At 41.2% G+C, this 12,487-nt stretch overlaps 2 protein-coding genes across 5 annotated transcripts in view; one reads left to right on the top strand and one right to left on the bottom strand.

Annotated features, from left to right (window-relative positions):
• Nucleotides 1-12,378, top strand: part of ripor2 (RHO family interacting cell polarization regulator 2) — a 71,134-nt gene extending 58,756 nt beyond the window's left edge. For all 4 annotated transcript variants that reach the window (XM_024294475.2, XM_024294482.2, XM_024294466.2 and 1 more), the window contains exons 7-22: nucleotides 1,787-1,936; nucleotides 2,219-2,282; nucleotides 2,819-2,862; nucleotides 3,321-3,446; nucleotides 3,525-3,673; nucleotides 4,031-4,160; nucleotides 4,997-5,770; nucleotides 5,848-6,032; nucleotides 6,185-6,347; nucleotides 7,457-7,589; nucleotides 7,667-7,828; nucleotides 7,934-8,107; nucleotides 8,290-8,492; nucleotides 8,576-8,659; nucleotides 8,753-8,843; nucleotides 10,510-12,378. In XM_024294475.2, coding sequence (XP_024150243.1) covers nucleotides 1,787-1,936; nucleotides 2,219-2,282; nucleotides 2,819-2,862; nucleotides 3,321-3,446; nucleotides 3,525-3,673; nucleotides 4,031-4,160; nucleotides 4,997-5,770; nucleotides 5,848-6,032; nucleotides 6,185-6,347; nucleotides 7,457-7,589; nucleotides 7,667-7,828; nucleotides 7,934-8,107; nucleotides 8,290-8,492; nucleotides 8,576-8,659; nucleotides 8,753-8,843; nucleotides 10,510-10,610 — 2,733 coding nt within the window. In that variant the 3' untranslated portion in view covers nucleotides 10,611-12,378. The remainder of the gene's footprint in view (nucleotides 1-1,786; nucleotides 1,937-2,218; nucleotides 2,283-2,818; nucleotides 2,863-3,320; nucleotides 3,447-3,524; nucleotides 3,674-4,030; nucleotides 4,161-4,996; nucleotides 5,771-5,847; nucleotides 6,033-6,184; nucleotides 6,348-7,456; nucleotides 7,590-7,666; nucleotides 7,829-7,933; nucleotides 8,108-8,289; nucleotides 8,493-8,575; nucleotides 8,660-8,752; nucleotides 8,844-10,509) is intronic.
• Nucleotides 1-12,487, bottom strand: part of adnp2b (ADNP homeobox 2b) — a gene marked incomplete in the record, with an annotated part of 705,870 nt that overhangs the window by 425,218 nt on the left and 268,165 nt on the right.

Below are 12,487 nucleotides of genomic sequence, written 5' to 3' on the forward strand. Positions count from 1 at the left end.
CCTGATCCATCATGATTTAAGTAAAGAAATACTCAAACGCAATTTTAATCTTAAATTATTTTATATATGCCCTCCATTATGAGAAGAATGCTAGAAGAACGTGGTAACGCTTGTGCTATCCTAAGCATGTTTACATTGAAAGTGCCTGGAATTTTTATTTAAGTGATCTTTTATCTTCACTGGTGTCCATGGTAGACATAAAATCCTGTCCCCCTTTATCAAGGGAGGGATCACACATCAATGTAAGGGTGGGGTCATCTGGACCCCATAAGAGAGCATGAGGATTAAAAACCCAATTTTCATTGAAGTGAGTCTTAAGTGATTCTGAACCAACTTTATACAAATCGGAGCGCTAAAATAAAGTTGAGGTTGGATGTTGTTTTAAAGCTGGCCCAGCTCAGCTGCTGTCCGCCGCACATACCGCATACCACAGACAGACAGACAGACGGGCTGGGTACCAGCCGGGGGTGGGTGGGAGCCTGGAGCAGACTGGTTTGAGGTGGAGTTGGTGGGATTGGGTTGGGTGTGGAACTGTTTGTCTTTAGAAACACTTATAATACACTCCGACTTTCTATTTCCTCTGCATGCTGGGAAGAAACGTTGAGCAGGAATCCAATTCAGCTAACTTTTTTTGGATAAGAACTTTAATATTCGCCTAACTTTTGTTCATGAGAGCGCTCGTTCACGTCTCTGTGTGTGCTCGCTCTGATCGTCTGTGGAGACCAAAAACAGTTAGGAGCCATAATGGAGCCGCGTCTCTCTAATGAGTGCCGTAAAGAGCAAAAGGCATTAATTTTTCAGCACTCGCAGCAGGCAGCAATATCTCAGGGATGAGAACCCACCGGCAGGCTTTTGTTTTGCCTTTTTTTGGCTTCGATTTTAGGCAAACTTATTGAATAAAAAATATACCTTTAGAGCTAATAGAATTGCAGTTTTCTTCCTCGACTGTTTGACGTTGAGGGAAAAAAAAAAGCAAATTTGAAAGACAAAAACCAGTCTGTGTATCCATTTTAGCAGGATAGTTTAGTAACGTCTTATCACAGGGATCGAACATGAGATGTAAAAGTGCGGCGGGGCAATTAGGGAGAAACTGAGTTGCTTCAAATGAGTTGAGTCATGCTATCGCAGCATCTTTTTATCAGCTGAGATGAGCGCTGGGAGTGTGACAGCAGGAAGACAAGTTGTTTCTTGCCTCTGTGGTCATGAGATCAGAGTGGCGCTGCAGATGGAAGCTCTCTTCAAATGAACTTAAAGCCCCGTCTGATGTTCTGGCGTTGTCTCGCTTTGGGAGCGTCCCTCTGGGGCTGCAGACCCAGACGTCACTGGATCACAGCTCTATCAGTCTGCTCACTTCAACACTCCTGTTCTTTGTGTTTGTCTAATAGGGATGTAGGGGAAAAATCAATGTGGCGATACTTCATTTGGCAATATTTGTACCGATTTAAAATACTACCAAGACAATAGTCGATTATTATTTTACAGCAAACACTTTGTTTTCCACTTAAAATTTCTTAAATTACCAAAAGAACATCACTTGTTTATGAGATACAGTGCTAAAAATGTTCTGATCGTTCAATAACATGTATCTTACAATTTTACTTTTATGAAAATGTATTCAAATTTAGATCATTCTTAAGTCATAATTAAAAAAATAGTGAAATATTGTCTGGTACTGTCTTTGGACACTTTGGGATATATATCATATCATGATGAATGTATCGCAGTATGTATCGCATCACCAGTGTGGCCCTCTGGTTAAAGATGGAGCGACTGTGTCTGTGTGCAGGTGGACGAGCTGTACGAGGCCTTCTGCATCCAGAGCCGGCTGAGGGACGGCGCCAGCAGGATGAAGCAGGCCTTCTCCTCCTCTCCCTCCACCAAAGGCACCAAAGAAAGCATTGCTGAGGTCAACCGCCGCTACAAAGAGTACACCGAGGTAGTCCCACCGCCGTTCTAAGCCACACTCACTAGAAGAAAGGCTGCAGTCTTAACAAGGGTGCTTTGATCTGAGAATATAGTGCTTATAGTGCTGAGCATTAGGCCACGCCCACAAGAGGATGCAGATAACTGTTTACACTGATTTCCAAACAGTGTAAAGCCCTCAGCACACACCTGCCCTCAAAGGCTTAAAGTAGACCCCCACATTTTACTGCTGATTGGCTTTGAAAGGGTGTCGGTAAATAACCTGACAGTCGGCCTTATCTCCTCCATTGTTCAGAACATGAGCACCTTTGAGGCCGAACTGGAGAACCTGCTCGGGGAGTTTCACATCAAGATGAAGGGTGAGATCAGATTTGTTCAATTCATTTCATTATTGTAGCTTACTTTTTGTTCATCTGGCTAAAATGTTTATTTCCTCTCAAAAATGAACTTTTTTTTAAATTATTGGCTGTTATATACCCACCTATTGTACAATCCTAAATTAAAGATATATTAAAAGTTTAAACCTACAGAGTCCCTAAAGGGACATCGAAGTAAAAAAAAAATATATATATATATATATATATATATACATATATATATATATATAGATATAGTTTCTGGTGCTCACCAGATTGTAACCAGAAAACTTTTTTTTTATTTTATTTTTCTTTAGGTCCCTTCAGGGGCTTCATATAAACTAAATATATTATTTGAAATCTGTTTTTAGACAGTTTTCCAAGCCAATAATTGCAGTAAAAAGCAAAAATAATTATACAAAATGAGCTCCTGTTATTTCCTGTAGTTATTCTGTATGCAGTATTCTATTTGTCTTCATCACATATTGTTTTCTCTTTGATTTTTACTTTTTTTTTTTTTAATTCAAAAAAACCTTTAGGTTTGGCTGGTTTTGCTCGACTCTGTCCTGGAGACCAATACGAGGCAAGTATCTAAAAAATATTTTACTCTGTTTAAACCAAAGCAAAGGGATGTTTCACCAGACATGTTGACATTTATTAAAACACACATACTAAAGTATGAATGTAATTAAAGAAAAAACTATTAAAACTGCAAGTATTTACCTTCAAACGTAGACGTCTTAGTCCATGAAAGATGGAGAAGTCTGGATGGAGTTCAGGGAAAGCTTGGAATTGTTGGACTAGAAACAAAACCATCAGTTTCTACTTAAATGACATAACTTGTTTCGTTTTTGTGAGGATGCTGCAGCAGAAATGAAGCCAAACACTTTTGTACAAAGCAAATATGACAACAGCAAAGAGTAAATCTTTAAGAGTTAATTGACCATAATGGCTAATAGCTGCTACATCCACCCCTGAGACACCAGCTGCTAAAAGAGCAAACATTTGCTGAGCTGGAGACATTCTTTTGACTTGTGACAGATCTTCATGCGGTACGGTCGCCAGCGGTGGAAGCTGAAAGGCAGGATCGAGGTGAACTCCAGACAGAGCTGGGACGGAGACGAGATGGTCTTCATGCCTCTCATCTCTGACCTCATCAACATCAAGGTAAACGTATGGAAAGAAGCTTGAGATGCTGGTGAGTGGTGCCTTCCCCTGTATTCAGGCGGTGTTTGTTTGCCTCAGGTGACAGAGCTGAAGGGCCTCGCCACTCACATGCTGGTGGGCAGCGTCATCTGTGAGACCAAAGAGCTGTTCACCGCCATGCCTCAGGTGGTGGCGGTGGACGTCAACGACCTGGGAACCATCAAACTCAACCTGGAGGTGACGTGGTAGTAAGTAGGATTATTTGTTACTCATTTTTGAATCAGAAATGCCATCAGGAGCTTCATTTTAATGATGCTTAACGTGGAAAAACCAGTGAGGTGAGCATTTTAACTTTAACCCTGAGCTACAAATTGCTGGGTAGCAGATTGCTGAAATGCAGCCAGTGTCTATTTTCATCTCAGTACAGTCAAAAACTGGCCCGACCATATGTTTGGTTGAACACCCACAACTGCTGTGAGCTGTACGTTTAGTCTGAGCTTCTTGGAGTCTCCTGCCCTCTTGTGGACAAACGTTGCTCCTACACCTGATGACAATTCCATCACTTTTCCACATTTTATCATTTTTATTTGTTTGTCTCCCTGTAGCCCCTTTGATGTTGAGGACCTGACTCTGTCATCTGGTAATTTAAGCAAAGCCACAGCTCTCCAGAGGCGAGTGTCTGTCTACAGCCAGGGCACCCCGGAGACCCCCACTTTCCAGGACAACTCCTTCTTTGTAAGTTACACATATATACTAACATTCGTCTTAAAGGGATTATTTAATTCATGCCCCACATTTTTTAAGAAGTCACTGAAGGAAGTTAACCCTCTCCCTGGTGCATCTCCTCCATATTTTAAAACCTGCACCCGCTTTTCACCCTCCTCCGTTCTGTCTCGACCCCTCACTTAAAACCCACTCACACCTGCCTCGGCCTGCGTTCACTCTGTAAAGAAGTGGCAGCCGTATCCCGTGGAGCGCCAGCGCCTCTCCTTCCTCCACATGCTCCGAGACACCCTGCTAGAGAAGCTAAGGCGCAGTCGCTCATTTGGTGACCTGGCGTCGCTCCGGCCCAGGCCCAAATCCAGTCTCGAGGTCTATGTGAGTGTGCGTTGGGGCCCTTAACCCTCCAATCCTGGCTGTGTGCGTCTCCTACTTCACTGACATGATGAGGTTTTCCTTCTCTGCTGGTGTGACTTGGTTTGGTCCAGCGCCTCACTGTGGGGCTGCAGTGTTGCATGATGGAAAGCAGTTCTGAACCCTGCAAATCTGAGCAACACACAGTAAAGACTGGCATGTTTTCAGACAGATTTCAGTCAAATTATGTTTTTTTAAGAGTTCAATAGCAATCTTGTTTGGGAATTGATCAAATTGTTATTTTATTCATAAAATGCCCAATTTCAAAAGTTTTTTTTATTAAAAAGTCACTGGGATTTAGAGAGAAGTCTTACAAGCTGCTGTTCCATCATGTTTGGTTTCTATCTTTTCTTGATGAAGAGCTTTTTCCTTTGTTCACAGATTTAAAAACTGGATTTTGTTTCTACAGACTTGAACTATTTTTCTTTTTCTTTCAGTCCACTTTACCAGACGATGTCTTTGAGAACGGCGGCTGCGGCGTGGCGGAGTGCAAGCGCCTCTCCTTCACCTTCTCCGACACCTCCGGTTCTTCAAGCAGTCCGGCCCCGGCTTCCTTCTCCCAAAGCCAGTCCAACCCGGAAATCACCGTCACCCCTCCAGAAACTGAATCTTTACCCGCACAAACGCTCCCAGCCAGGGAGAACTCCATTGCAGAGGAGCATTTAGTGGAAGAAGAAGAGGAGGAGGAAGATGAAGAAGAAGAAGAGGAGGAGGAGGAGTATGAAGAGGATGGAGAGACTGGCAGCAGAGGCAGCAGGACCAGCGCAAGCCTCGCCAGCGATGACGTGGATGTCGCAGAGGACTCAGAGTGGGAACGCACAGAGTCCCAACGTAACTCTAGCTCCAACTGTGGCTCCGCCGCCCCCTCCCTGTGCTCCGATGGACACCTGTCCACAGTGGCCCCCGAGGATGTGTTCCTGGATCACGCCGATGACCTGAAGCCCGTCGAACTGGACACAGAGGAACCAGGCAACCTGACCAGACAGCTTGTGAAGAGGCTGACTTCTTCAGAAATTGTGCCGTCCGGTGGAAGCGCCACCGACGGTGGGGGGAGCCTGAGCTGGACGGGTGAGGGGAGCAGGGCGTTCCTGGAAAGCAGCCTAGAGGAGGCCATCCACAGTCTGCTGGCCAGGCTGGAGTCACTGACTCACCGCTGCAGAGAGCTGCAGGATCTGGAGCAGGAAGTGATGCGCCTGGAAGACCTTCTTAAGGTTAGTCGACTAGGAAGAATGAACTTCACCAACATACATTTCTGGTGTCTTCACCTCCTGATTTCCTCCTTGTGCAGTGCCGTCTCCCAGGTCACAGGAGTCGGTCCTCCAGCCTCAGTCTGACAGTGGAGAGCGCTCTGGAGAGTTTCGACTTCCTCAACACCTCCGACTTTGACGACGAGGACACAGGAGATGACAACACCAGCCTGAGCATTCCTCAGCAGAGGTCACCACTTTTCGACACTGATGGAGAGAGGATTGGGTGAGTCAGCACAGATTATCAGTAGGAGTTGCATATGAATCTGAATTAACATTATTATGAATCTGTTTATTGTAGAACAGGAGTACCACAAAAACAGAAAGTTCTGTGTTTTTGCTGCCATCTTGTGGTAAATTGTGGTATGTTCTGCTCAGGGGTCAGCACCCAGAAGCCAGAGGACACCTGAGTGAAGCCCTGACGGAGGACACGGGAGTGGGCAACAGCGTAGCAGGAAGCCCCCTGCCGCTCACAACTGGAAACGAAAACCTGGATGTAGCCATCGTCATCCACCTGCAGTACTGCAACCACCTGGTGCAGGTGCAACTGAACGACTCTTCCTCCTCCTCTTTGTTTCTACTGTAAAATCATTCCCAGGGATCGTTTAATTATGATTAGTTAGTTTTCAGCCAAAATCAAAAAACTTTTGATGTTTTTTTAAGACATATTTTATGCACACCAGTTTTTGAGCCAGAATTGCAACTCATCAAGTCTCGCACACCGAAGCATGAGCGGGCGGAGAGGAGACTTTGACACGCTCATTTCAGTAGCTGCATCATTAGTCTGGGCTTTTTCAAGCATCCGGTCTTCATCTGCTCCTAATTTGATTTAGAAATAATCAGAAACATAGTTGTAATTGCAAATTATTTTATAAAGATTCTCTATTATGAGAAAAATGCGACATGAACATGTTAAAAACACAAAAAATACGATTTTCATTGCAGTGGGTCTTTAGATCAATAATAGTGATGAAATATGATTAAAAAAAAATCAAAATAGATAAATAGATTGATCTTTCACTGTCACAAGTACAATGAAATTCAAAAATCTGATTCATGTAAAATCTACTACCAAAATGATACTTAAAAATACATAAAAAGTTCATTGTTCTGTCACTAAAAACAGGAGAATAAAATTAAGTTGCTGCCACATAAAAGTGCATTAGTGAAAAAAGAAACAGGATACACAATTTCTATGTGCTACAATTGTTAAAACCAGAAAAATATTAATAAATATAAAAGAAAAGACATGACAATATTACTGTGACTTTAAAATATCAATAAACTAAAACTGAGAAATTAATTATAATTCAAAATGAATGAAAACAAATTGGTGTCATTTGTTAGAAATAATAATATATAAGATTAAGTTTGAATGCAATAAAAAACAAAACAATATAAAAAATATTAAATATACATTTTTCCAAATTATATTTAAACATTTACTAAATCATGAATGAACCAGTTGTTCTAAAGAGAAAACCAAGCAGGTAACCATCGAGAAATGTTTGCAAAAATGTACCAAAGGATTTAAATATTCTAATATTTCATACATTTATTTCTAAAATAAAAATACACTTTGTAACTGTGCATTATTGTTTAGTACTGCTGTGTACTTTTACTTACCTTTGGCTGTGGTTTGGCTGGCAGATGCTGAGCAGTGGCGTGGGAGTGTGGCAGCGCCGCAGTCTGCTCCTCAAGCTGTCCGGACAGACTCAGCTGCTGGAGGAGCTCGGAGAGATCAGCGCAGACCGCCTGGGGACGGTCACCTCTGCAGCTGACGGTGTGTGTGATCGACACGGACGTTTGTTTTAAAAGGTGGACAAAGTTTGACCGTGTTTTTGTTTTGTGCTGCCCTAGTTCTTCCGAGCCTTGCAGAGCGCCCCCAGCTGATGAGTCTGTGGTCGGAGTGCAGCGGATCTGCTGGACTCTTCCACACCACACTGGACAGAGTGCTGAAACACTTGAACCAGCGGTACACGGCCGTCCTGCAGGAAAAACATCCACACAGCACAGACAGAGGTACAACTAATGCTTTTCTTATTTCAAAAGCGAAATAAGAAAAAAAAAATTAAATAAGTGAGTTTTTAACTGCTTAAAATGCCTTTTTTTTCCCCATTTCTCTAGTGATTGGCATCGTTGTGGGAGAGATGGTGGACAGGAGGGATCTGGAGTTTGACTTGAACCCTCCTGCTGCCGCCCTGTCACAGGACGTCCTGACTGTGTTTCAGTTCCACAGCTACATCCAACAACATGAAGTTCAGGACATGGAGACGCACCTGCTGCACCTGGCTAGAGAGGGTGGGCAAACATGACCACAGAGTGCATGTTTTTATGTTGTATTTGCAGATTAAAGGTCCAAAATACGATTTACTTCTTTATTACTTCTAATAAATAATGTTTTTTACAGGAACATAGAGGGTGTTTCTCTATAAAATAAGAAATTGTTTTTCAATAGTTAATCAAATTTGATTTCTTCACAGAGGTTTTTGCAGAGGTCCTCAGCTCTGGGGATTCTTCTCAATGTCTGGCAGAACTGGAGGAGGTTCCTCTGTCATTTCTTTGGCCTCGAAACACATCCCTGAGAGTCCTGGCCTCCCTGCTCACTGCAAATGAGCAGCAGGTCAGCAAGGCAGCGGCTGATTACCTCTCCTCTGGAGCGGCGAGCAGACACTTCAGGATGAGGGTGAGACGTGGTGAAGGGCTAACAGATGAGGATGTACTTCATGTCAAGAAGCTTTTTATTTATAAATGTTCTATGTTTTCCAGGCGGTGGAGTATTACACCCAAGCACTGTCGGAGGCTGGAGTTCAGAGTCAGAGAGCGGCCTGCTCCGCCCTCAGCTGTCTGCAGGTCCGTTCAAGCACAATCACTCTGTGTAATCAAGTTCATGCAACTTCTGAAAAAAAATAAAAAAATAAAAAAACGATCTTTCTCTGTATTTAGGCAGTGGAGAGCATCAGAGCAATCATATCACTCTGCGATTCTGCCGATGAGGAGCTCCGCCATGTCGCCATAGAAACGCTGCTCACATTTGGTAAGTGGTTAAAACAGGATGTTCATAGACCTTCTAATTTAAACCCGTATTTCGTTCAGAATGTTACAAAAATGAGTCTCACAACATAAAAAAATGTAAAATATTATAGTTTTTTTGGCCTTAAAGTCCAACTCCGATAATCTTTTGATCCATTTTAATAGCTATCGTCTTTTAATTATGATTTTACTGTTTTAGCTAAAAAAAAAAAAAAAAAAGAAATCAGGGTTATTCTCAGGGACGTAGTTTCTGCAATGCTAAAGGAGTTTACTGACCTCTGAGTTGTGGGCAGGACTGTTGGTGAACAGTGAGTCCAGCTCAACTTCCCATCATCCATCCGTAAACACACTCACCTGCTAGCCCAGGAGTGGGCAAACTATGACCTGTTGCACCATTTTAATCTGAATAAATTATAATGATAATTAGGGATGTAAAGATTCAGTCAAGCAATGATTTGATTCACAGTTTTAAAGTCATGATTTACATTTTTTCTGTTTTTTTCTCTCAACACAATGAATTAGTTATTTTAAGGCCAAGTAAGTTTTCTTTTTGCCCCTAACATCAAACTGTCTGTTTTCCTACTAACAGAAAGGATTCAGTACAAATAAACAATTATACATAATACTGAAATGATCACAAATCCTTTTATAGTCGGTTGATGTTATGCTCCACGTACGACGGACCGCTCAGCAGCTGAAGAGCATGCAGCACCTCTGCTACGCGCACACACACTCACAGCGAGCCTGCATGGAGAAATGTCATCAGCTCTGCATTTCTACATGTAGGCACAGGTTGTGACAAACTGATTTTTTTTTTTTATTATTTTCTGTATCGATGAACATGTTGACAAGTTTGAATAGTTTTTTTATCGTTACATCCTTATTGATAATCCATTTTGGTGTTTTATATTTCCCTGTAATTCTTGTGTCTAAATAAACAGATAAACCGTCTCTAGGTGTAGAAAGTTATTTTGCATTCACGTTGTGTCAGAAGATTTGTTTTTCTCACGGTCATGTGTGTTTTTTGAGTCATTTTTCTGATCATTCCAACACAACAAAACACAGTGTGTTTTTTTCTTTGAAAGACATCAACCAATTGGTGCAATTGACGCTAAAACGGGAACAAAAACCACAGTTTTTAGATTTTAAAAAATTGTGTTTTTGTCCAGATTCCATGTTGTTTCTTTCTCATATGAGCTTGCTTACTAAAACACTTCAAGTATCTGATCCGGCCATTTTGTAAAGTTTTAGAACCCTTTGTGGCCCACAAGTCAAAAAGTTTCCTTCACACCCCCAATCTAACATTATCAGTGCAACAAAAATAGTGAGCAATATCTGAGTTATCCAGCTGTACAGTTCTGACCCAGATTTCAGCTCAGATGAGGAAAACAAAGTCGTACATGGATTTATTTCTCTGCAAGAAGATGCATTGGAAGGAAGTGGAGCTTATGGCTTTACGGTTGGAGCTTCTACATCACATCTACAAGCTTGATCCATGGTGTCTGCTCCTGATTCACATAGATTAGAATAAATAAATACTCAGAAATTCTCAATATATGTGAGAAATATTCCACAAGAACATGTTAAAAACTCTAAAAACACAGTTTTCCGTGCAGAAAGTTAAAACAAGTTGACTGAAAAAATTGACTGTCCTTCACTGATGTTTCCAGGTGAGGAAGGGCGACTGGCGTATGAGCAGCTGGACACTTTGTCAGGAGAGCTGATCCGTCTGGGCACGCGGCGAGGAAACGCCGTCACCACCGCCTTCTGAGCCGCCACATCAAACTCCATCCTTGCTTGACTGCAGAGGACGGCTGTAACCTCAGGCTTCACAGAGCTGATCTGTTTTCTGGCTGTCCGGCGAGCTGTCAGTCGCTCCTTCAGAAGAATTAACTCAAGAAAATTTGACACCAACAGGAACACAATCTATAATCTCACCACGTTACACCCTTGAACTCACCTTTTCTCTTTAAACTTCAACGTCAGACACTCCCACGCTTCTCCTTTACCCTGCTCTCTGAGCCAGGCAGATGGGTGACATCGAATAAAGACTGGACCCAAATCTGCTCGAAGCATCTTTACCCTCCAAACATTCTCTGCCGACAGACTGCACGTCACTCAGATCACATTTTAGGCTTTGTTTATCCACAAGGAAGCTTTTATTTTTTTTTTTGCATTCGAATTCTTGTGATTTTAGAAGATTGCACACTTGTATGGCTTGTAAATACGGAATAATTCAGACTTTGGTGTAAAATGTTGGGTTTATGATGTAATTTATTACCATCCACTTTTTTTTTTCTTCTTTTCAGTAATGCTTGGGTTTAAAGATGTTTGGCACAAGAGCGTTTGTTAGATATCAGAAAGCAGTTTACAGTCTGTGTGAAGGTGGTGTTCAGTGCCCAGGGTCCATTCACTCAGCCGTTTACATGCTTGCAGTTTAACAAGTGCAATTTTCTGTACATATGTGATTCTTTTGCACCTGGCTGATGTGAGAAGCCTGTTTTTTTATTGTCCGCTTTGATCACCTGAGCCTTGATGTGGTTGAGCAGGTAAATTTTACAAATGTAAATGCTTTTTTTCTTAACAAATCCAGAGCCATTCAAAGGCAATAAATTCTTTTAGTCATTTTAGTGTTTTTAGGTACCGATTGATTAAGCCTCACATTTCTTTGTATTGGTTGATGGACATAGTGGGTCTGATTAAAGCAACTTATCCCAGATCCTTATATTGTTACATTACTACTGATTTTAATGCACAAAACCTACTCGTTACCATATCTTATTTATATTTCTCAGAATTCTAATTAGGTTTGGAGCTATACTATATACATACATTCTGTAAATTATTTGTATATTTGTTTTTGGCTTTTTTTATTCCATACCTTCATGCTTAATTTAGTTTATTTTGAAGGAATATTAGAATTATTTTGAAAGGATTTGCTAATATGGGTAGTTTTTTAACCTAACATACTGTTTTAGAGATTTTAAGTAGATTTATCATAACCAAACATAAAATTTAGGTTCCACAAAAATACAAAAGAATGTATTCATGTCTGCATTTAGAGAAGCACAATTAAAAACAAACCGATTACTCCTGTTAGATTTGGTTGTTACTGCACAATAAGAAAGCCATACTGATTTTAACGGGGACATGTTTATGAAATATGGTTCAGTACTGTATCATATGTAAATGTGTGAAGTTATTTAAAAAGCTAAGCTTTTTTGCTGAACAAATAAGGTAAACTTATTTTTCTTTCCATGTGAAAAAAAAACAGTATTTTGTTTCGGTGTTGGATTTAAATCCCTCAGTGGATGAGACATTTTCTTACATAAACTTGCAGGAAATAATGTTTAGCTAGAAGGTCCGACTCACAAATACAAGCTGGCATAAACGTGCTCATCTGAAACCTGTGATTTAACACTGAACTTCATTTATCTGTGGTGATTGCTTCAGCACTATTTGCTTGCATACTACTTTGTTGGTAACTGCAGTATTCCTTCTGCTAAGACACTGCAATAAAGTTTATTTTTGCATATTAATGTTGCTTCTGGAGTTTCATTAAAGATTTTAAAGGTAGGAACGCAAACATTGACATCAACCTTCATTTAAATGCAACTTTTGTAGTATCGGATGAGATTTATTGCACAG

Source organism: Oryzias melastigma, linkage group LG11, assembly GCF_002922805.2.
Source record: "Oryzias melastigma strain HK-1 linkage group LG11, ASM292280v2, whole genome shotgun sequence".
In the NCBI taxonomy this organism is placed as follows: Eukaryota; Metazoa; Chordata; class Actinopteri; order Beloniformes; family Adrianichthyidae; genus Oryzias; species Oryzias melastigma.